Source organism: Crinia signifera, chromosome 4, assembly GCF_055691185.1.
Source record: "Crinia signifera chromosome 4, ASM5569118v1, whole genome shotgun sequence".
Lineage (NCBI taxonomy): Eukaryota > Metazoa > Chordata > Amphibia > Anura > Myobatrachidae > Crinia > Crinia signifera.
This window is the reverse complement of record NC_139220.1, coordinates 132,482,215-132,506,149: the sequence shown is the minus strand read 5'-3', so window position 1 is coordinate 132,506,149 and position 23,935 is coordinate 132,482,215. Positions and strand designations below refer to the sequence as shown.

The window sequence follows — 23,935 nt, the reverse complement described above, 5'->3', positions numbered from 1 at the left end:
CACGCGTGGCCATGTATTGCTATGGCCCCTACACACGGCGATGTAGGGTCATTTTCTGAGCGATCTAGTTAAATTAAGTAATATCGCTCAGAAAATGGCCTGAAATCGCTATGCATGTAGGCCTCATAACCCATCATTGTTGTCTTTTTATACATGTTTTATAAAGGTTATCATTACCATACGGTAACACTTTGTGATTCTACTTTCGCTCACCAACAGTCACATTACTCTTATATCCTACTGACCATTATGTACATATATTGATGTGATCATGTATTTATATATGCAATTTTTTCAGTGATTTGTACAAAACCAACCAAAAACGTCTTGATAAAAATTCCCTGAGTTAACAAGTATGGTGGGACGTTCCATATGCAGACATTCATAGCCATCCAGTGCATCATATCCTACCTTTCTGTAGGAGTCTTCTATTGTGGGATCATATTTTTCAACAAAAATTCCTTGGACAAACTGGACAGTCTGTAACACAGGAAAAAAACAGTGATATTACATGTTAGGTAGATCACATGAGACACTATGTAAGCCTGCGAGATGTCAATACTGTTTATAGCAGAAAACAATTACAAAGCAAAATATGGCTCTGCCTTGTAAAAGAGTTTCAATAAAAAATATGGGAAGGCTCACAGAATTTCCCATACAGCCTGCAACTCACAGGTTGCTCTCAAAGTCTAAAAACACGCACACAAAGCATATTATAAAAAGTGCGGTAATAAAATGAATGGTACTTATAGGTTAGTTGGGTGCCCACTAAGCTATTTGCTTAGTTTTCCGCATCCCCTCCCAGGTACTAACTATAGTGGGCGCCCAACTAACATAAGTACCAAATAAATCTTTATATTACAGTGTTTGCAGATCTGGGCAACACAATCAGCAAACGAATGCCACACAACTTTGTTATTCCTAATAAAGAAATAAGCTTCCTTCTCAGCGTCATATTTCCATAATACCTGACTTTCCCCTTCATTAGGCACACATCAGGAAGCCTTGCAGACTTATACAAACAGATAAAGTACACAGTATCTTCCACTTGTACGGTTAATGGTGTTACATACTGTTCTTAGCTTATCTAAATGTCTCCGGAATAAGCAGTGCAACATCTGCCTATCCCCATCAGTATTGTAGACGTAATGAGCAATAAAGAGTCAAAATGGACAGCAAGAAGTGTATGCTTTGGTCACATTTCCAAAAAAAACATAGCACAACACTTACTAGGTGACGGAATTAACGTAATATCCTAAACAAAGACACATTGAATGCACATTTGCTGCAGTGTCTATTATATTTAATGACTAGTTCACTTACTGAGGGATAGAAGAAGTTCAACATTGGTATTGGAAGGGCCTGAGCCTAGAGTTAGGGTAGCGCTAGACTAACAGTACCTGGCCTTCATAAAATAAATCTTCAATGTTTGCAGTACAACCAAGATGGCCGTGTAGGTGATATGAAGCACAGGATTGTGGATCGGAGAGACAGAAAGATGAAATGCTACAAAACTGGCAACACTGTCCTTCATTTTGATAAAAAAAAAATGTTTCCTCTCCCACTCCAAAACCATGCTGGTAGGTTTATTGGCTTTTGTGCATGTTAGTCGACAGGAAAGGGAACAGAGATGGTAAACTTCACAAGGACAGGGACCGATATGAATGATTGAATTATTCACTGTAACGCACTGCAAAATATATTATTAACTATTGATCAAAGACATTCAGTGGGCGGTATTCAATGCTGACAGTGAGCTATGATGGCGATAAGTGCTGATAGCTCTCAGTCAAAGTATTCAAAAGATCACTAGTAAGTTTAATAAAGAGATTGACGTTCTTCTCTATTAAGCTTTCGTTTACCTGCCGATTCCCTCAATTTGCTCTAGGAAATTTAGATCTATATATATGACTATACGCTAAATCCATTTTTAACAGGTACTAGACCTAAACATTTTTCCGTAAGAATCTACTAAAATCATTGTCAAGTAATAATGATCTCAAATCAAACTAGTAACTATTATTCAATGGTTGGGTAGTAGAATCCAATGTCTTCACCACACGGGTCAAATTCTCCACCCCACCCCCACTAAAATAACCTCTAAATAAATTTTTGCCTGAAAACTCCAAGTGAGAATGAGGAATCTACATTTACACATTACGGCTAGCAGCATTTTAATGCCATAGAATTTCATTTGCTCCTACTGTGAGTAATTAACTCCCATTTCACACTGTTCCAATCCAGATCAGACCCGCTTCACACTGAGTATGTGACCATGAGTCAGCTTACACTGCACACTGGTACAGAGGAACTCACTGGCGTAACTATAGCACCGCAGCCCCCGCCACCGTGGGGGGACGCTGTGCATATGGGGCGCCGGTGCTATAGTTACACCTCCCCCCAATCCCCCGCAGGCTTACCTATTTCGCTGGTCCCGGCGGCTCCATTCTTCTGCTGAGGACCACCACAAAATGGCCGCCCCCATATAGCACAGTTCTCCGAAACTGTCTGCTGTATGGGGGAGGCCATTTTGTGGTGGTCCTCAGCAGAAGAACGGAGCCGCCGGGACCAGCGTGAAAGGTAAGGCTGCAGGGGATTGGGGGGGGGGGGTGTTTTGAATGGGCGACGGGGGGGCGCCCAAAACGTAGCTACGCCGCTGGTGGAACTGTTCTGCCGGGAACCTGGCACTCCCTATACTGTAAACTGTTTACACTGCCCTTTAACCCAGGTCATTAGTGTCTAACCCTAAAAGTTACATAGGCTGGATTCCTGGGTCACTGGATCAGAGGATTTTTTTCGGGGGAGCATTTTTTTCAACAAGCCACGACCCTGATTAACACTGCAAAAACCTGCGTCAAAGTGGCAGTGTGAAAGAATTCTGCAGCCTAAAAAAAAAACAAGGGTTCCCAACAAACTCCTGAAAATTATATGGTGGAAAGAATTACTTTTCCAGCATTGAATAAGGGGATAAAATGGCATAACGTTTAAAGGGTTAATATTGCAAAGAAAGAGAAAACCACAAGTGTCCAATGGTTCAGTCTCTTTATTCTCTAATGAGCTGTATAAAATGATAGACTGTCCATTCTGTGAAACTGTAGATTTAATTAATAGTAGCTTTACTGAAGCATATAGAAACTGCAGCATCCTGGGGCTTGTTAGACACACAATTGTACTTAACTCCAAGAAACTATTTTGTTCACTTCAGTTGTACCTAGTACAATATTATTATGGCAATAGTGTAACGCCGTAGGATCAAATTTTCCTCTATTATTGCAAGCCTGTTTGAGTGCCGCCGTCTACCCCTGATCTCTCACCCTATATCTATCGAATATATATATATATATATATATATATATATATATATATATATATATATATATATATATATATAGATAGATAGATATATACACACACACACAGTATGAACAAAAGGATGGAAAAATAGCGAAAAACTCGACCTTTTCAATCATGTGTTAACCATTGCCATGCTGATCTATTGCGTGTGTCGACCTTTTGCCTATCAGACTAGACACAGGGGATTTAACAACTTAAACCAAGTTCTGGCTTTGTGATAAAATCCTAACTCTGCTGCGCTTTTGTTGTTATTAATCTGCAGTCGCTCAGTTCTGTATTTCCTGGAGAAGGCCACAAGGATGGAAGGACAAAGCTCCTCACACACTTCCGCATTATAAATTTAATGGAAATGACCCATGAGAGAAAAAACAAAACAAAAAAAGAGCTCAACTTCTAGAACAATGGCACAAATCCACTCCTAATCCTATTGGCAGTGATCACATAAAGCCTTATGTAATAATCCAGAGAGATGCAGGCATGGTCAAGTTTCCAGCAAGTTAGCCCTTTAAAAGAAGCATTAATTTAAAAGCAAAGTTTAGTTTTTATGTTTAAATTATTGCCACTTTAAACATACAGACTACATTTTTCAGGGTATTATACAATTCTTACATGGTAATTTAGCTCCCAGACTAAATTAACGTGAGCTAATCAATCTTAAAATGTACTGTACCAGCTAGCCCTGGCAAACAGGGCACACTGATGCCTGTAAAATATTCAAATAAACAGTACACAAACACAGGATATGGGCATCTTATTAAAAACAGTCCCACAGATCACTAGTGAACCATTTTGTAAATTGGAAAAACCCATCTTCCATCTGATTGGTCAGAGTCTAGGATTCAAGACTTGGGACTTTGTTAATTTGAAGGTGGTCTCCGGATAATGTTTTTTGTTGGGAAATGTTTACCATTTTTAAATATAGAAGTATGCACAGATGCTAGGGAACTGTGCAGCTCTTTGTACAAACACACCTGAGGCATATCATCTATTTGGGTGGCTTTCAGTGGGCATTAAACCATGTTAAATGTTAGTTCAGCAGTGTGGCAAAACACTGCTGTTGGGGTACTTGAAGACTGGATTTGAAAGCTGGTCATTATATAAATATCCGCATCGTAGCTCTTCAAAATTACTTTTCAATAATCCTGTTATGAAAGCGCTACAGGCCTTATATCCATGCACAATGGCAATAATAACTTTAAAAAGGTAGCTGTAATTCTCAGCTTGGATGTTAAAAATGCAGTTGACAGAAAGTAATCAGCAAAAGTCTAAAAAAAGGCACCACTGGTTTGACCCTGCAACTTCATTGGACCTCCAAACCTTAACGAATGGTCTACTTCAACTGGAATTTCTTAGTTTCATATTTACCTGTTATACATTTTAGATGGGACCCACTCAGCTTTCCATCTATGTGAAATTTGCACATAAACTAATGTGGTTTGCCCTCTCAAACTGTGCATCTAGTATTTGTGGGTTTTAGCCAAGTTCTGATGAATGACACATAATGTCTGTACCAATTTTTATGTCCAGAACTAAAAAACTCACTTAAAATGTAAAGCTCTGAAATGGTCTTTAGTTCCTTGGTAAATGCGTACATTAAAGAGAAGACTAAAGTACAAGTATGTATAACTTTAACAGCTCAATAAAATAAATATTTCTGCAGTGTTTACCCCTGTCAACACATTTGCCTATTATCATATAAGTTGAAAATTGAAATGAAATAAATCACGTTCAGAAGCTATGGCCAAACTACATGTATAAAAGCAGTACAACATTTCACTATTGCAGACAAACATTTAGTAGCTCTCACATAACATTGTTCTATTCAGAAAGTTGACATCTGCAAACTTACAGTAGGTCATTTTTTTTCCAGTATAACAGCCCTGAAAGCTTCCCTTTGTGCCTATTAATTTTAAAAACCTAATGTATTTGCCGTTTATAGAGGGGCATGCTGGAAAGCACATAAGCGGCAGGGACTCATTATCTGCAGGCTGGAAGGAGGTACTGAATTGCAAAAAACACCATTAGGAGAGTTTACAACAGCTTTGAATTACATGCGGCTAGTCTGGGGAGATGTGCAGTCAGTCCACACTCTGTGCTCATGTGGCCCTTGTGTGAAATACAGGAGCTAGACCATAAATGCTCTAATAAAAGATGACAGAATCTGGTAGTGAAGATGACTAAAATTCATTTTGTTTTCCAGATAAAGTTGATTTGTTGTTATGGCTTTGCATATTACAGTAAAAAAAGCAAATACATGGATATAAATGTTGCATTCCAATGAATAACCTGGCTTTATATAATTATACCAGAACATGACAATAAGATGAGAAGAGTAGATGAGCCAAGTTTCATTTCATGGGTCAATATTTTATTTTTACAGCTACTTTATGAACATGGTTATCCTTTAACGCCAAAAAAAGGTCTGCAAAGTGCTAGTAATCATTAAGAGTCACCCAGCTCTTATTTCCCAATTGTTGCAGGAGGCAAAGCAGCCCTTCCTAGCATTCAGCTCACTGCTTTATTCAGACTGTCATTTCTAACTTTGCCCTAGTTTAGCTGCTTGATGTGAGCTGTTCCACTAAGCGGATAGACGACAAATTAGTACAGAGGTTCAAAATGTAAATCTAATAAGTACAAGCACAAGTCAGCCTTAGAAAGGATCATTTTTTTATTTTATCAATGTTATAGCAGTCAAATAACCAACTACTATATCATCTTTGCGATAATCTCCTTAATGATTTTTCCTCTAATTGAAGTCTGAGTATTACCACCTTCTGCAACTCGCCGCATAACAAGGAAACGTTGAGTATGATCACAAACAGCAAGGCCAACTTGGAAGTATGAAAACTTAGAGGGAGGGGTTTTCTGGAGCCGCACTGGATGTGTCACCCCTTATGAAGGGCATACGGTCATTAAGCCTACAACAACAAGGTCGACACAAGCATTAGGTTGACATGGGCTAGGTCGACATGGGTTTTTTTTCACTGTTTTTTGAGCCGACAGGCGGTATCTCATGCCCTACCATCCACTAGGGCGTGGTGGGAGAATAAAATAGTGTGCCTAGCGTAGCGAGGCACCGTGCCCAAAGCATTGCGAGCGAAGCGAGGGGATGCGGTGCACTTCAAACTGTGTCCATGTCAACTGAGTCGACACTCGGGTAAAAAAACTGTGAAAAAACCCATATCAACCTTTTGACTGTCGACCTAACCCCGCGTCGACCCAATGCTTGTCAACCTAGTTGTTGTAGACCAAACGATCCACACCCTTACAGTATGAAGCTATTTGGAATGCTAGAGATTGGAGTGTGGTTGGCTGATGCTAAACTACCTTTATTTGTATCTGGTTAATAATCACAAACCTTGGAGAGGGAGAGAGAAAAAAAACTCTTTTGTTGGGGCACTCTTCTAGGTTTTAAGAGGGGTTCACTAGTGTGTGTATATGGTGCTCTGAATTTAATTAAAACGTAACTTTTAATGTGTTTCACATAAAAAAGAATTCTTGTATATATTCAGTATAAAGAAAATGGACATACAAATAAAACAGTCAGACAGGCAACCACATATGTAGATAGTTCCCTTCAAATGTCAAAGCATGACAACTTACCAGAGCAGACTTCCCGACACCACCTGACCCCAGGACAACCAGCTTGTATTCACGCATAGTGCAGGCTTTGACTCAGCAACTCCACACCTAAAATAAAAAGGAGGTCACATTAAAACGGATTGGTAACCATGAAGGGCAAGACAAATTGAACATACATACATTTCTTATTATATTGTGAACAGTTGACCTTGCTCCATCAGATGATTAAAGATATTATGGCGGATCGCACAAAGGGCAGTATTCAATGAAAAAGTTCTCCGTGCATGGAGAGCGTTTTATTTCGCTCTCCATGCACTCTCCGTGTTCCGGAGGGCTCTCTGCCACTCCTGCTCCCTCTATTCAATGTGGCTGATGCTCTCCGCCACTCGCGGAGAGTCTTAACCCCTGCAGGGAGCAGGGAGCTTTCAGGGAGCCGGAAGCAGCCAGAGAGATTAAAGTCTCCCTGGCTGCTCCAGAGGACTGTGGAGGGGAGGGGGGCTCTCCAGGACCCAGGCTGCACCCCCCTATAGCCAGCGGGGGACCCAGTATTCACTGCACCCGTTTGTGCATAGTTACGTTCGGGTGCAGTGAATATATGAATATCTAATGAGCGGCTCGAGCGCTCCGGCCCCCTGCTGGCTGCACTGTGTAAAAAAAAATATATATATATATATTTTTTTTAAATTAAATATATATTCATGTGCTATAAGCACATGAATAAAAATAACATGCCCCTTCACAGAAAAAAAAAAAACTGATTTTTTGACACCAAAATTTCTTAAAAAAACCTTTTAGTTTAAAAGTTCACATTCCAGCTCTCCATCAAAAGATGGAGAATTGCTACACGGAGAGAGACGGCGAAAATCACTTAGAAAGACGGAGAACATTTCACATTGAATAGGGTTGCTCGCTTTTGGAGAGCAAAATGCTCCGTCCAAGGCGAACAAAGCACAAGTTCTCCACAAAACACGGAGAACTTTTCTCATTGAATACTGCCCAAAGAGTAACCCAAGTAAACAGAATGGGCTTATTCCAACACTCCTAGTGATTGCATCTCACTGGGAATGGCAATTCCTACACCAGCACCTGGAGCCTCGTTCCACACATGCACCTACCATTAACTCTTAGACCACCTACTTCTGGGGATGCATGGAAATGGGTTTGGCACACAGCCATGGACTAACATCCTGGCTACAAAGGCTCTTTATATACATTCCACTGCTTCGCCACAGCTGACCTGGGGTTGTGGTGCATAACACAAAACAAAAATACATTTTTAAATCTCCAACCGTAAACTTGACATTGACAGCGTATGGAAGATGGAAATTATGATACACAAGCAAATTAGGGGATTTTTATCTACAAGGAAATTGATTAATCCAAACAGAAATGTACCCTTTTTATACCTAAATCCTGGGTCTGACTAGAGTTTTTGTACATTAGGCCAAATGTATTAAGCTTTAATAAGTAATAGAGAGTAATAACAAGTGATAAAGTACCAGCCAATTAGCTCCTCACTCATTTTAGACAGCTTGAGAAATGACAGTTAGGAGCACATTGACTGGTACTTTATCACTTGTACCGCCACTTTATCACTTGTTATGGCTTAATACATGTATGTAGCCTGATGGAGATAAAGTAGGTGATAACGCACCAGCCAATCAACTCGTATCATTTTTTTCAAACATACAGTAGCTGATGCGTTATCACCTTCTAAGTTATCTCTTCACCAGGCTTAATATATCTGTCCCAATGTTCCAAGCTGTGCAGACTCTGTTTACACCACCATGGTCAAACAGGTTATTCAAGGGTCAGCCCAATTTACATTGCACATGGGTGCAGTGTATCTTTTTATGCTGGCACTTTGGAAAATCTTGACAAAGACTTGCCAATCGCCAAGTGTCAGTGAGGTGTCTCTCCCTTCACCTGGAACTGTACCTGGGTCAGATGACCTGAGTCACCCGGTTACCCCACCCACTGATCCGTTTTCACTGAGCTGCAACTCTGATTATGCCAGCAATAACCTTAATTACTGCAATAGTATAAAAAGGGTATAAGAGAGATGGTGAAAGGAAACTTCATGTTATAGATTCTAAAATATATTAAAAGGCGTATTTACAGTAGAACTAAATACAAACAATTATGGTGTGCTACTAGAAATAAATGACGGGTTAAAATAATTACTAAGAATAATAGTTATGCTTCCTACTTCAACAACTGGCCACCATATGGATGCCCACATTGAAAATTTGCATTATTAGGATAATACTCAATGAGGAGTCCTAACCAGGACAATACATGATGACTGTATGTGGATATCCTGTGTAACCAGGATACAAACCAACCCCAAGGATAACACCCTGACAATGGTTGTCCCGTTAAATCCTATTACAATATTATATAGTTGTGAATTAGATAGGCATATTTGTCTTTTTTTCTGAAGGGGGTTTAAGGACCATATTTACTGGCTTAGGGATGCCTCCAAGCACTATACTATGTATGCATCAATCCTAAAGGGATTTATAGTACAATGGGTTATATTGCTAAGATGCAACGCCTTCAAAGCAGGACAAGAAAAGTACATGGCAAATAAGGATCCCCACTTCAGAACAGACAGGCAGACATAAAGAACTTGATACATTAATATAGAAAATGAATAAATCCATATAAAAAACTAATTTAAGATTCTAAAAAATGCGTCTCATCTTACCTAACCTGTTACAGTAAATAAGTTATAAATATAAGATACTGTACATTTTGCTCATTTCACCCAATTTAACAAGTAAAATAGGGAACTTTAGTAGAGATATGACACGGTCATCTTCTATCTTCAATACACGCATAAGGGAAGTGCTTTCTCAGTAAGAAAACACAAGGATAAAAAAAATATCTGGGTATAATTGAAAAAGTGCCTTTTAGTGGTATATGGTACAACCCAGAAACTTTTAGAAGAATACACCTGTATTGCTTGTGCCCTATCAAACAGAATCTTACATTCTGTGAAATCCAGACTTGTGTTCGGTACAATGGAAAAGGAGGGGTGGAGTGTCCCTAGGGACACCTAAGAGCGCTGGATGTATTCTACCTGGTGATTTGGATCACAATTGAAATTAATATAACAGGCGAGACTGCTGCCGCTTTAAAAAGAGGATGTGTGGCCTCTTAAAAATACTAAGAAAAGACAGAAAGTGACTTTGTCCCAATATGGGACGCTGTCACTTTAAGAAGCGCAGTCTAGCCCGTATGAAGTGCACTTCACCATAACAATATTGAATAAAATCCACATACACAACAACATAGAACATATAACATATAGTGCTGGCTATTTTTAGCTAAAATTGCCTCGAATTCAAATAGCCAGCACTATATGTTATATATGTTCTATGTTGTTTGTTGTGTATGTGGATTTTATTCAATATTGTTATGGTGAAGTGCACTTCATCCATTCATATGTATAACTTTTTAAAATAAATACACCTAAGTATTTCACTATAATCTGTGTTCAATACTGTTTAATCCGGGCTAGACTGCGCCTTTTTAAAGTGACAGCGTCCCATATTGGGACAAAGTCACTTTCTGTCTTTTCTTTGTGTTAGGTACATCTGATTTGGTCACATGTAAAACTTTGCCAATAGGAAAATAATACTTCTGGACTGCAATCGAAGTTATTCCAAACCAGGTTCTTTAAAATATGTCCAACTGAATTGCCCAACTAATGTAAAGTATTGCTGAAAAATACAAACCTTAGACATTACTGTACAGACTGCCATACAGAAGATTTTCAAAAATACAACTTGGTTTACGTTACGCCAGATCGCTTTAAACCCTGACCTACCTTGAGTTTAACTGATTAGGCCCTCCAAAGAGAACCCATTGATGATATTTCACCCATCAATTATATAATTGACACCTGGATTACAGTCTACTATTGTAAAGTGCAACGGAATCTGCTGAATCGGTAAATAAATAAATAAATAAATAATTAACCATGATCCACCAGAGACCCAGTTTCACAGAACTTGAATCATGTTAGGCGATTGAGGTCTTGTCCCCCATGTCTGTCTCCGTCCCCTCCCCTATTATCCACCCCCCCCATTACTTTAGAAAAACTTTTTGTATTGGAGATGTCGCTATATTTATTGATTCTGAAATACTTTACATTAATGTCCCGCAAATTTCATTCATTCATCCATTGTTGGACTGAGAAACAAGCACACTGGGACAATTTCTCTTCAGTGATTTACCAGATCCACGGTTCGCTGGACTATTGAAATGGGGATAACCCAGGGCTGACCCGGTCCAATTCTACTCTAATGCTACAACCTTTTATACTATGGGACTAGCCTTATGTTTATTATTCTAATGCGGATGTACCAAAAACAATCACATGTAACATCTTCTTTGCAATATAGGTTTATTCTTATTGTAACATTGAAAAATTTAATAAAAAAAGTGTTTAAAAAAACAAAACAAAAAAACGTATTGCTGATAATCCTGCGAGAGCAGGCCATTGGCTTCAGAAAACAGCACTATGAGGCAGGGCAGTCTATTCTCTTAAAGTTGAGACACAAATTACATCACAAACTTATTGAAAACTTCAAGGAGACTATAATAACATTATCGGTCAGCCACCTGTGTGTTACAGACTTTAGTCTAAACTGCACAAGATGGTGCTCAGCTAGATGTATGTAGTTGATCAAAAATCCAGCACACGCCAAGGTAGATCTATGTTATAGCAAATATACATTTACAACATGTTCGCTTCTATACACAATAACAGTTTTAGATACTATTTATTATCTAAATATTATACTAATAGGGATTACTTAATTTAATTATTCTTGGGCGTGTTTAAGTAATGGGCACTAGATGGGCTGTACCTAATTATTCTGCATTTGCCGCAGGCACTTATGACTTTTCACACCCACATTAGATGTGTAAAGTGGCCAAACCCATGCAAAGCATGGGGCGTGCTGCCATAATGGGAATTCTGCTCGCCACATTAGGAGGGGAGTAGCGGAAAAGAGGAATTTGGTACCTACCTGTAATTCCATTTCTCCGATTCCACAGGGGACACTGCAGGCTGCGTACACTGGGGATACAGTGGTGGACAGATAGGAGTCAGCACTTTAAAAGTTTTACATTGGCTGGCTCCTCCCCTCCCTCCTCTATCCCCCCAGACCTCAGTCTTAGAAAACTGTGTTCAAGAGGAAAAGAGACCATGGAATCTCCAAGAATGGAGAAGGAAGACAGCACAGGATATGCATACACACCCACAATCAGGCTGGGTGACACAGCACTGGGAGGGAGTGCAGTGTCCCCTGAGGAAAAGGAGAAATGGAATTATCAGTAGGTACCAAACTGCTCTTTTTTCCCCCTCATTCCTACAGGGGACACTGCAGGCTGCTAACACTGGGGACGTCCCAAAGCTACCCCCATCGGCGGGAGCCCTGCAACACTGTGCCCAAACAGACGTCGACGCAGCAAAAGTGTCAAATCTGTCAAATCTGTCAAATTTTGTCAAAGTATTGTGACCCATCCAAGTTGCGGCCCTAAACACTTGTGGCAAGGACACTCCCTTAGCCACAGCCTGGGACGAGCTAACTGACTGGGTTGAATGGGCTGAAATCACCTTTGAGAAGAAGCTAGATAAGCACCTTTAATGGAAAAATCCACTTGGCTAGTTTGTTTAGTAACCGTCCAACCTCTCTTAGCCGCATCAGAGTACGAAAAGCGAATCAGAGTTCCTTACAGACTATGCGCTCTACGTAGATTCATAGTGCACGAACCACGCCCAATAAAACTGAATCACCCATGAGGACTGGAACCATAATAGGCTGGTTTACATGGAAGGACGAAAGGACTTTTGGCAATAGCCTGAGTGGGTGCGTAACTCCACCCTATCAGCATGATACACTAAGTAAAGAGACCAGCAAGGTCCGGTATCGGCACAGAAAAAGATTGACGCCCGACTGGCGCAGACCATTGACATCAGGGCATCCCGCTTGGCATGTCAAGCAGAAAGGCCTGTTGTGAAGAACCGAATGGGTGGCTGGTACACAATTCCAGTCTGCACGCCTCTCCTGATCTGATTTACCCAGGTGTCATTGAAGGACTCCTGCCATGCGTCCTTGAACAGCAACAGTCCTGCGCCCACTGTGGGACAGGAGCCCATCATGCCACAGGTTTGTCTGTCGGCTTGAAACCCTGTCGGCAAGAACCTGATGCAGCCCTAGCTGAGGAGGAGGCTCCTCTACCTCATCTACCATGTGAGGAGGGGAATGATCCCAGCAGTGAACTCTGGGACTGCCCCCGGAAGTGAAAAATAGCCTGCGCGAAAAAGAGCCCTTGCATACATGTGCGAACATCCTGTCCACTCTTCTGGCAAAATGGTGCTGCTGACCAGGAGCCACACAGCGATATCTGCCCCTACTTTGTCTTGCGCCCCAGCATGTGTGGCATCTGTCCTGTGGACCAGCGGCTGGCTCTAGTATTCATTCTAGCACCCGCTATCTTTGAAAACCCATGCAGTACCTCTTCCCTGTCTGGGGTGTCGCTGTCTGCTGTAGTAGCTAGTAGCATAGTATGGTCTGTATATCAGCACTGATATGCAAACCAGACCTGTGCTAGAAACACCAAAGCAGACAGACACCCCAGGCAGGGAAGAGGAACTGCATGGGTTTTCAAAGATAGCGGGGGATAGAATGTACTCTAAGGCTCCGCACATGTGGCACCCCGGGCACACAACTTGGAAGTCTGCCTGCTACAAAGTAAAAAAAGAAAAGCGGGGGGGGGGGTGTGTGGTGGAGCCGGCCAGTGTAAACCATTTAAAGTGCCGACTCCTATCTGTCCACCACTCTATCCCCAGTGTAAGCAGCCTGCAGTGTCCCCTGTAGGAATGAAGGTGATATAATGGATGCCCCATCACTCAACAATTGACAAGCTTCTGTCTGGCACCCAAAAACTTTCATCCATTATAAAAGAACTCTGCAGAAAGCAAGTGCTAGTTGCTGTGTCACCCAAGTTTCCCTAATGTAATAATGACACCATTGCATTGGCAGCTTGTGAATAATATTCTCAGCATCAGAAATGAAGGCACCGAAAGTTCAAAAGATACAATTTGCTCTCCATACTGTCAGCTAGAATTTATAAATGCAGATGTCAAAATCCAATGCAGAAATCTGAAAGAGCTTTTGTCATAAGAAAGGGCATTAGAATAAGAACAAAAGTGAGTGCTCAGCAAGCGGGCGATGTGATGGAAAAGAAGAATCCGGCTGCGTGATGACTCAGCTCAGTGACAGGTCACTTCTCTGTACTCAGGACACAGCAAGGGTTTCATATACAAGCTCTCTTATCTATACTGGGAAGTGAGAAATCAAATGTTACTTCACAACCAGCCAAGCAGAGGAGTGATCGCATTACTATCTATAACAAATAAAAGCAGAAAAATGACTAACACAGATACTGACTTTATACTATCATGAACAAAACGCCCTTCATAACATACTTGGTGAACAAGGACTGCATTTCAATCAGGAATCTAGAAAATGGACACACATATTGTAACTTGCAAAACGCACAATGACAACATATCTACAAAAACAAACATCTGAAGTTAATTTATGTCCTTAATCCTAACCTTTAAAGTAACTTTCAATAAAAAATTTCTAGTGTTAAACCCAATAGACTATAAAGCAGACATTCTTTCAACATTGCAGCCTAAGATTCCATAAAGTTCAGAAGCAACAAAGAAAATCAAATCAAATCAAATCTTAATTCCGGCAGGAATTATCCCATGTTTCTAGGCAATTCCTTTCCTCAGATCCACCCAGTCGGCACAAAAGTGCTTTGTGCAAGTTTGATGACATTTATGAAATGCTTCCAAGCCAAGCAAGGTGTTAACTTCCACACCAAAAAAGTAAAGTACATTCTTTACAGTTTGGTACACAGTGGGAAAGTTTGAAATCGGTCCCTAATTCTTTGCACAAAATGGTGTTACTGTTGCCAAAACACCTCAGCGTTACATTGAGATGGTGAACACCTTTTTCATCCTCAAGTTACAAAGCAGGCATATTGCTCATCAACATCTGTGGTTTTGGCAAGATGGGGCCACGGCACACACAGCCGGAGAGTCAATGACCAATGTGTATGGGGCTTTAGAATAGATTTTTGCAGATCTTTACAAACAGACAGAACTTGCTTTAGAATGACAGCATAACTTTGTTTTGAATGGAACCAACACCCAATGTTGCAGGAAACAGCACTGTAGATAGCGCTATATTTAACAGTGTTTGGTTATAGGCTTTAGATTTCATGATTGCAAATAAACAGGTCAGAGATTACATAACAATGCTACAGCTTTAGTGCATTCAAAACACTTTCTGGTGATTAAGGAAACAATTAGAAGTTTTTTCTTTAAAAGCAGGTTGGTAGAAAGTGGTCACTAGTGGTAGAAAACTAGCTAACCAATTATCAGTGAACCACTTATAGCAACATCACTTTGCTTTAAATCCCTCATTTTAGATCTTATAAAAGCCATACAGCAAAACACTAAGCCTAAACCAAATGAATATACCGATTACTTTTTAATGTCAGGCCTGATAAATCCATCATTGCACTGTTGACCTTTCCATGCCATACATACAGTTTTACCCAGTCTATTATGCTCTTTTTTTCTTAAAGTATGCATCATCATGTTACAATGAGCGATCTGGATATCTGTACTTGTATAAGTCTAATTTACAAGTAAATAATTGTTGCATAAGAAGCAATGAAAACTATCATTAAATACAGAGGAGTGCTCCTACAGCTGCCTTTTTTGCACCATATGATGGAGGATGCCTGGCACAATATAGTATCCTACTTTGCTGATGGTATAAAGTCGCATAATGAAGCATGACGTGCATTTGCCTTTGTACCTCTTGTCAATTTTGCTTGAGGTTCACTTAAGCCACATACACACTAAGAGATCTTGTTCACAATATCGCTAAGAAAGGGCCTAGTGTGTACGCTCCCTGTTAACGATGTGCACTCCTGTGTGTCCTTAATGACCCCATCCCTTGTCCAAGCATGTCCGGACGAGGGAGGTCATCTTTAATGACAGCCATGCTGCAGCACTGCCATCGCTCCCGCCGCCACCGATCACCTCGGAGAAGGCATTGGCTAGTGTGCTCAGCTTACTCAGGATAGGAATATAGCAGACTTCATGGGGTTCAAATTCCCACCGGTTCCAGAGTTACTTCTAATTTCAATCACGTGTTCACCTAAAAGTTTCTTTAAGCATGTCGCTGGTCAAAGGACAAAACTGCACTTTGACCAGCGACATACTTAAAGAAACTATTTTGTGAACATTTGATTGAAATTAGAAGCAAGTCTGGAACCGGTAGGAATCTGAACCCCATGAAGTCTACTATATTCCCATCCTGAGTAAGCTGATGACAGTGCTGGGCTTTCTCTCCTCAACCCATTTTGTTTTTTCCACATGTATCGATTTGGGACATTGATGGTCTTCTGGGGAAAGACTAGCTGCTTGTTATTAAATTTACATTAATTAGCGTCTGGTTACAAGTATCCAACATTTTTGCAAATCGGCTAGTGTGCATGGGGCTTTCATGTACTGGGTGTTTAGGATTAGTATTCAGGCATAGCTAAGTCACAAAGTCTGTGGTGCATTAAACAGGTCTATTTCACAATAGATGTAAGTGGACAAATCTGTATTACACTTGCACAACTCCTGGATACCTATATAATGCTGCTTTTCACTGTCCTGCATGTTGGAAATTATTTCCTATTTTATCAAACTCCAGTCTGTCCACAGCTATGTGCAACGTTGGCGATATAAGTCACGATATCAATATGTACATACTGCCAATACCAATATATGCAATAGTCCAAAAATTAACCACACCAGAATTCCCCCTTAATATGATTATTTTGTTAAAGAATACCGGTACCTCCATTACAGAAATGTCAAACAGTAAGTGGCTTGCCACCTAAGTGGTGATAGTCCCCACTCCTACACTGAGAGCTAGTGTATATGAATGGCTTAATAAGCCAGACTATCCTGGTGTTTTACATTTTTGCATTCTCCACTACAGAGAAAGCCCATCCTAGATAAATCAACCAAACACACTAAAATGTTTATTGCTGCAAATTTCTGTATAATGTTAAGCTGTGGAGAAAGCTTGCCAAAATGGTTCTCCTAATCGATCAGACACTGTGAATTATCAGAGTAATGCCCATTGAGCATACAGAATGAGCACCGAAAACAAGCTTACTGAAGAGCTGTTTAAGTAATTCCAAACATAGGACTCATGGAACCGTAATGCTAATAAGCCGAGACCTTACTCGTAAAGTTATTTTAATAAGTCAATGTAGCACCTTTTATGCCAACACCAAGTAACAGTTAACTGTACAAAAGCTTTATCTCTCCATCCTACAACTCCCATGATTCAACGCTGTGCAGCCTGGGATCGGTAGTGCACAGCTGATGAAGTCACAGTCTGGGAAGTGGAAGCACCGGTTTGCCTAGTCCAAAACCCTGCTTAGCGACAGAAATGTCCCTCAGCCAAAGCGGTAACCCCCCAGGCAACAGATTCTGAATTTTTGAGAGCCAACATATGTGAGATATGTGCAAAACAGGCGCTAAAAATGCCAGCGTCACTCACATTTGTTATACAAATTCAATTTTTTTTTGTGTAAAACAAAATTTCGGGTGCCGGGCGGGGTCCCGACAGTCATCGTCTATTTTCCCTCGTGGGGGTCCACTATGCCCATAGAGGGAGAATAGAATAGGTGGCTCGCGTAGCGAGCCATCGTGCCCACAAGGGGCTTTGTTGTGCTCGCCATGCTCTCTGGGTCCGGCCAGTTGGGATCCCGACTGCCGGGATAATGACTGTCGGACCCCTATACCACACCCTATATTTCCTATAAAAAAGGTGAACATTAAGGGGGGTAATCAATATGTGTCTTCCCCGACAGTATTGAACAGGGGTTCACGGCAGAACAAGCCTGATATCACAAGCTGTCGGGCTCGTTCTGCCGAGAAAAGCCGGAAATAGGCGAGCTCCCGGGCGGAGCTCGTCTATTTCCGTCCTCAACTCGCGGCCACGCCCCTCGCTGCTCGGTGGCCGGGACATTGAATCCCGACCGCCGAGCTCAAGTCAAGAAAAGCGAGAACGGGACAGGATGAATAAAAATTAGGATGAATAAAAATGTTTGCTTGGCAATTTTCACAACTATTTTGACAAATTTCACTTGGCACTCCGTGTTAATAAAAAAACACACACTTGTAGAGAAGTGGGATGCCTCAATCTCAGGGAGGGGGGGGGGGTATTCAATGTCTGTCGAGTGCTCGATATTTTTGGCGAGCTTTGTTGTATTCTTGACGAGGGTTTTTTTTTTATTTATTTAGGAGGTCACCTATTCATTGTCTAGTTTTCTCGACTTGTTGAGCAGAGCTCGCCTGATGTCATTTTCGGTTTCCTCAACTGTCGAGTTGAACATTTCTCGAATTGTCGAGTTATTTTGGGTAAAATCTGTTAAAATAATTCCTGCAGCCTATTCAATGTCAAAAAGTACACCTGACCTCAACTGTTTGAAATCACTCGTCCCTCAAATTTAACTCGACAATGCTTTCTGTCATGACAAGGGAGTTCCTCTTGTTGCATGTCCAAAAATTGTGTTAAGTGTATATGCAGGATTGTACTAATGTTTGTAGTGCTTATCTTCACTTCTATCTGTGATATTTTGCTAAATATTCCTAGTTTCATTTTTCATTTGCTGCATGTTTATATGGCATGCTTTATTCCATTATTAGCATCAGTTTTCAGCTTGTATTATTATGCATTTATTTAAATTATTCCATTTGCAATATAAGAATCAACTTTTTTCTGCTCACCTTTCATGTTCACTGTGCTGGATTTTGCCCATTGAAAGTCTTCTGTATACATGTTTATTTGTGTCTACTTCTGGTCTGACCAAGCACCCATGTTTAGGTCCCTTGTATCCATGCTGGGGCAGATTTACCCAGGATTCAATGTTTATTGTTGCCATACTTTTGTTTAATTCTCACACAATGCACTCTGTTTACCTCAGAGCTCTCACTCCTGTACTGAGACTTCAGGGAGATACCAGCATTGTGCAGTCTGCTGATTTGGAAACGTTTTTTATAGGAGAATTTGCGTTTAACAAGAGATCTACTTTCATATCATTGACTACAAAAATGAAGCCTATCTCTGACACAATTGCTACTTTCTTCTTTGAACTTCTTGTGGTCAGACGTCATCATCAACAATAGGGGAGAACTAGACTTGTCAAGCTAAATTTTCATGTCGAGAAAAGCAAATGCTCGACAATTCGGACTGTTACTGGTGGGATTGAATACCCCCCTCAGTCTTAAGAAATCATAAAAAAAAAAAATTGTATTTATGTTAAAGGAAATATAATTCCCCAGCTTTGTCATCCTTTGGAGATCGCAGCAATGGGCTCCATTCATTCAACATATGCGGCCATCAGCACAAACTGTGTGGCTGCATTATTTTTCTGCCCAGTGACAAAGCCTTGTTTGTATCTGATTGACTCACATAATTGATCAGCAGGTTGTAAAAGCCCAAGACTGCGCAGTAGGAGGTAGTGGAGCAGAAGAGCTATAAACACAAATATTGCTGACGTTTCGCCACATCAAAATCTGTAAGTTGCACCAATATTATCATTCCCTTTCATACAGTTCCCAAACAAATAATAATTTCACACAATACAGTACAGCTTGTCTTGTTGCAGATATGTAGTGTTCATTCTAGCACCCGCTATCTTTGAAAACCCATGCAGTTCCTCTTCCCTGCCTGGGGTGTAGCTGTCTGCTGTAGTGCTTCTAGCACAGTGTGATCTGTATATCAGCACTGATATGCAAACCAGACCTGTGCTAGAAACACCCAAAACAATATTGATCAAAGGGGTACATTTTATTAAGATGGGAGTTTTGGACTAAATAAATAAAAAAAAAAAAAAAGGGGGGGGGGGAGAAATGTGTTAAAAAAAAAAAAAAAAAATTGTCCACTTGCGGAGACAGAGACAAATTAACAAAATGTGCCACCAGAGGCCCAGTAATACTGCTCTGTCTTCAATCTATTAAAGACCAGGACAATTATTTAAAACCCTAAATTAATGCTCGGAACCATTATACTCTATTATACAGAAGTCAGTCAAAAAATAAAAATAATCAGTGACTTAATCCCAATATGACAAGTCACTGGCTGCCAACTATGGAGCTGACACAAGAAACGCTGAAAGTCCCATAGCGCATATCCTGTGCCTTCTCAGCCAGGTAGAATCTGCAATACTGACAGTCAATGCACTGAATTAGTTTGTTCTCCTTCCACCTCCCAGCCTCTTTAGCCTAAAGCACATTACCTCATTAACCTTCTATATATAGAACCACTTACTCAGGGAAATAAACAAACCTTTAGACTGCTTTGAGGACATGTTTACATCCTTATGAAGGTGGATGTATTTAGAAATTTACATTTAGAATCTACCTTTCCTTTTGTGAAACTTAACATAGTTAATGTGATTGTAGCACCAAAAAAAAAAATTGTCTGACATTCTGGGCATTTGCCATGTCCAGTAGTATTATCATTTCCCTGCTGAAACACATGTGCACCAATATAACATAGTAACATAGTAGTTGAGATTGAAAAAAATACTTTCATAAATCAAGGTCAACCTTATTCAGAACCCATTAGGTGGTAAAGACTAGATCTGATATCCCTATTTCAGTTTACCTTTTTTCCCCAACTATGGGCTAAATAGAAATGAGTAATACCACTGAATGTTATTTTCCAGAAAATGTTTGTCCAACCTAATTTTAAAGGTGTTCAACGTGCCTGCCATCACCACCTTTTCTGGAAGAGCGTTCCATACTTTTACTGCCCTGACCGTCTAAAAACCCTTCCTTCTAAGGGTAAGGATTCTTCTCTCCTCTAGTTTAGTGATGCCCACATGTCCTAGTTTCTGACCTCACAGGGAATATTGACCCGATATATTTGTACATGTTCCGTACGTCTCCCTTTAAATGTCTCTTTTCCAGCGTAACCATTCCTAATTTGACTAGCCTATCTTCATAGTTTATACACTCAAATCCTTTTATTACATTGGTTGCTCTTCTCTGGACTTTTTCCAGTTCCATAACTTCTTTTTTTATAATGTGGTGCCCAAAATTGCATGCTAAATTCTATGTGAAGTCTAACCAGTGCCTTGTAGAGTGGCGTATCTGCCCCCCATTCGCGTACTAACCAATTCCTAACTCCTCTGTCCTTCCAGCCAAAGGTTTCTGTTTGATTCCCTCCCCCCTAAGGTTAAATGCTCCTCAAACCTTCTATCCATCCTGTCCCTCAGCACTGCCGCCCCTTTCCCATTCAGGTGCAATCCGTCTTTGCCGTAAAGATGCCCATTGCCTGAGAAGTCCAACCAGTGCTTTAGGAACCCGAACCCTTCCTGCATGCCCCATTCCCTAAGTTCCCTCTGGCTCCCTGGTCTGGTACCCAGCACATGTAAAATTTCTGAAAAAATGACCATAAATTTTCAGAATATATAGCAGCTCTTCTTATAATTGTCATTAGATTAGGAGTAGCTTCAAGAGAATATGTAAGCCCCATTTGACTCATCAATAATTAAACTGCTGTGAGCAAAAACAGTAATTAAGAGAAGGGTCTCTTCAACACACAAAAATTAAAAACTACAAATCCTACAATAATCTAGACTAAGTAATGAAACTGCCTCTGTTTTTCTGTCCATAGGTAGACATAGAAGCTATGTGAATTGCAAAGCTCAAACATCGTTGCGTCTCAACCTGCAATTGGACTGCAGAAGTCTTCTGTCTTGTCACAGCGAGTGGAAGATCTTTGTACATTTTTTCAAGGAAATGCAACTCATGAAAAGGTTACAAGGATTGGAGGGTGGTTATCTGTGCACTGAGTATATTGTGCGGAGCTAGTGGCTGCGCTTATCGGGAGACCTGTCCGATGGTATTGGTTAATATAAGCAAACAATTGGATAATTATGCGCTCGGCTCCTTTGTGTTTAATTGTCTCCAATTAAATTGGATACAACGTTTACTTGGTGAACAATACACAATCGCGCATAAATAAAACAATGCAGAGAGTACAATTTGGTTGTACAGTTTTGTTTGGATTGCATTAAATCAAAATTGTACAACTGAATTGTACCATTTGCATTGTATTTATTGTATCCAATCAAATTGTTTATTGTTTTATTAAGTAAACCTTGTTTTAAAATTTACAACACATTGTTGAACATTATTCACCCACAACCACAAAGGAGCCGAGCGCAGCACTCTAAAATGGTTTGCTCATGAACGGTTACAGCAAGCATTCATTGGAGAAACAATTAGCCGTGCTGCAGGATTTCAATGGCGGACGTGTGTTAAAGGGGGTATTATGCGAGTGACTGACTACGCTCATTCTGGGAGATCTACCACTGCAGATGTCAAGTTTGCCAAAGCTGCGGAGATTTTGCAATAGGACAGAAGATTTGACTTGCAAACTTTCGGATTAACTTGGCATTTCATTCATTCAAACTAATTCAGCATATTGTGACACAGGAACTGAAAATTAATTGTGTGTGCAGCAGGGGGGGGGGGGGGGATGTAAGGGCACGGTCTCTGGTGCTCTCAGTCAATAAATGCTTTGCCCATTTATTTCAATGGTGGAAACCACTAGGTTATTAATGGTCACGTAGCAGCTCCCACCATTAAAGTTAATAGTCGATTTATTGACTCGTTTTTTGTTCCCATATTTTTAAAACTAAAGCCGGCTCCAAGAGTCTAGTCTGGTGCTGGTCAATAAGATAAAGGGAAACCTATAGATAATTTTGCTCTGCATTTTTAAACCAGGACCATCTCAAAGAGCCCGTGGCCGGTTATACTTTTTGAGTTAGACCCCATGCTATTTTTAAAAAAACTTTTACACACAGAAGCGTGCATGAATCTCACTGCATGCTTCAGTCAAACTCGCACCTTGTAATGAAACTCAGTACTAGGTGTGACTTACGAAAAAAACTCACAAGTACTCGCACTTGTAATAGACTTCAACATTTTCAACCTGTAAGCTATTAAATAGAGCAAGTTGTACAAATTTGCAGTGTGTTTCTGAGGGGTTTGTACTATCACTAACATTTTCACCCTATTACATTTAGCCCAATGTGTCTGACATGCATTTGTTACTGTAGTTTGCCACTGTTTTTGGGCCTGTCCCAGGTTAAGCCACAGAATGCAAAAAAGAGCAATGCACAACGGGTATTGTGACATTAGAAATGTATAGCTGCTTCTGAGGTCAGACCTATTCTACCTACATTTTAGTCAAGTTAAACATGAACTACCAGTAGTTAGAAAAAAAAATGCTACAGATTATGAGACCTAAAGGACTGGGATTTGCATAAGCAATGTACTACCTTTATGTTATTTGATGCACTAAATGCATACTGAATAAAATAAAATTCTAAAAACGTAATGATTAGCAGATTTAAGAACACAGAATTGTTGTAGTTCCTTCATGGGCTAAAAAAAAAGAACATACTAGCATATTTCTTGCAACTGCCAGTGGCCAAGAGCCAGGAACCAAAACATTCCCAGCAACTGCCAGTGGTTCAGAGCCAGGAACCAGGCTCTGCCAATGGCTGTCAATGGCTCATTGCCAAGAACTACCACAGTGTCTATGACCACCAACCGCTCAAAGCAAAACACACACAGTATCTGTAATCACCAACAGCCTGGAGAGAAGTTGTATAGTGGCCAAATCAATAAGAGCGTGAAACAGCTACACCTACTATTCGGCTTCCTTATGGGTCACGTATGCCCCCCACCTCCTATGTGAGGTACACACTGGAATGACAAATCTATTTGGTAAGGGTTCTGCACAACAAATATTGTGCACACTAAATTATCTGCACAGTATATCTGGCCTGAATGACAAATTGCAATGTT

The 23,935-nt window shown here is 40.4% G+C and overlaps 1 protein-coding gene across 1 annotated transcript in view; it reads right to left on the bottom strand.

The window, feature by feature from the left end:
* The window catches only part of RAP1B (RAP1B, member of RAS oncogene family), a 60,534-nt gene that overhangs the window by 20,461 nt on the left and 16,138 nt on the right, over positions 1–23,935 (bottom strand). Inside the window, exons 2-3 of the mRNA XM_083182506.1 lie at positions 6,958–7,044; positions 412–480 (exon numbers count right to left, since the gene is read on the bottom strand). Of these exons, the coding sequence (XP_083038632.1) occupies positions 412–480; positions 6,958–7,014 (126 nt within the window). The 5' untranslated portion in view covers positions 7,015–7,044. The remainder of the gene's footprint in view (positions 1–411; positions 481–6,957; positions 7,045–23,935) is intronic.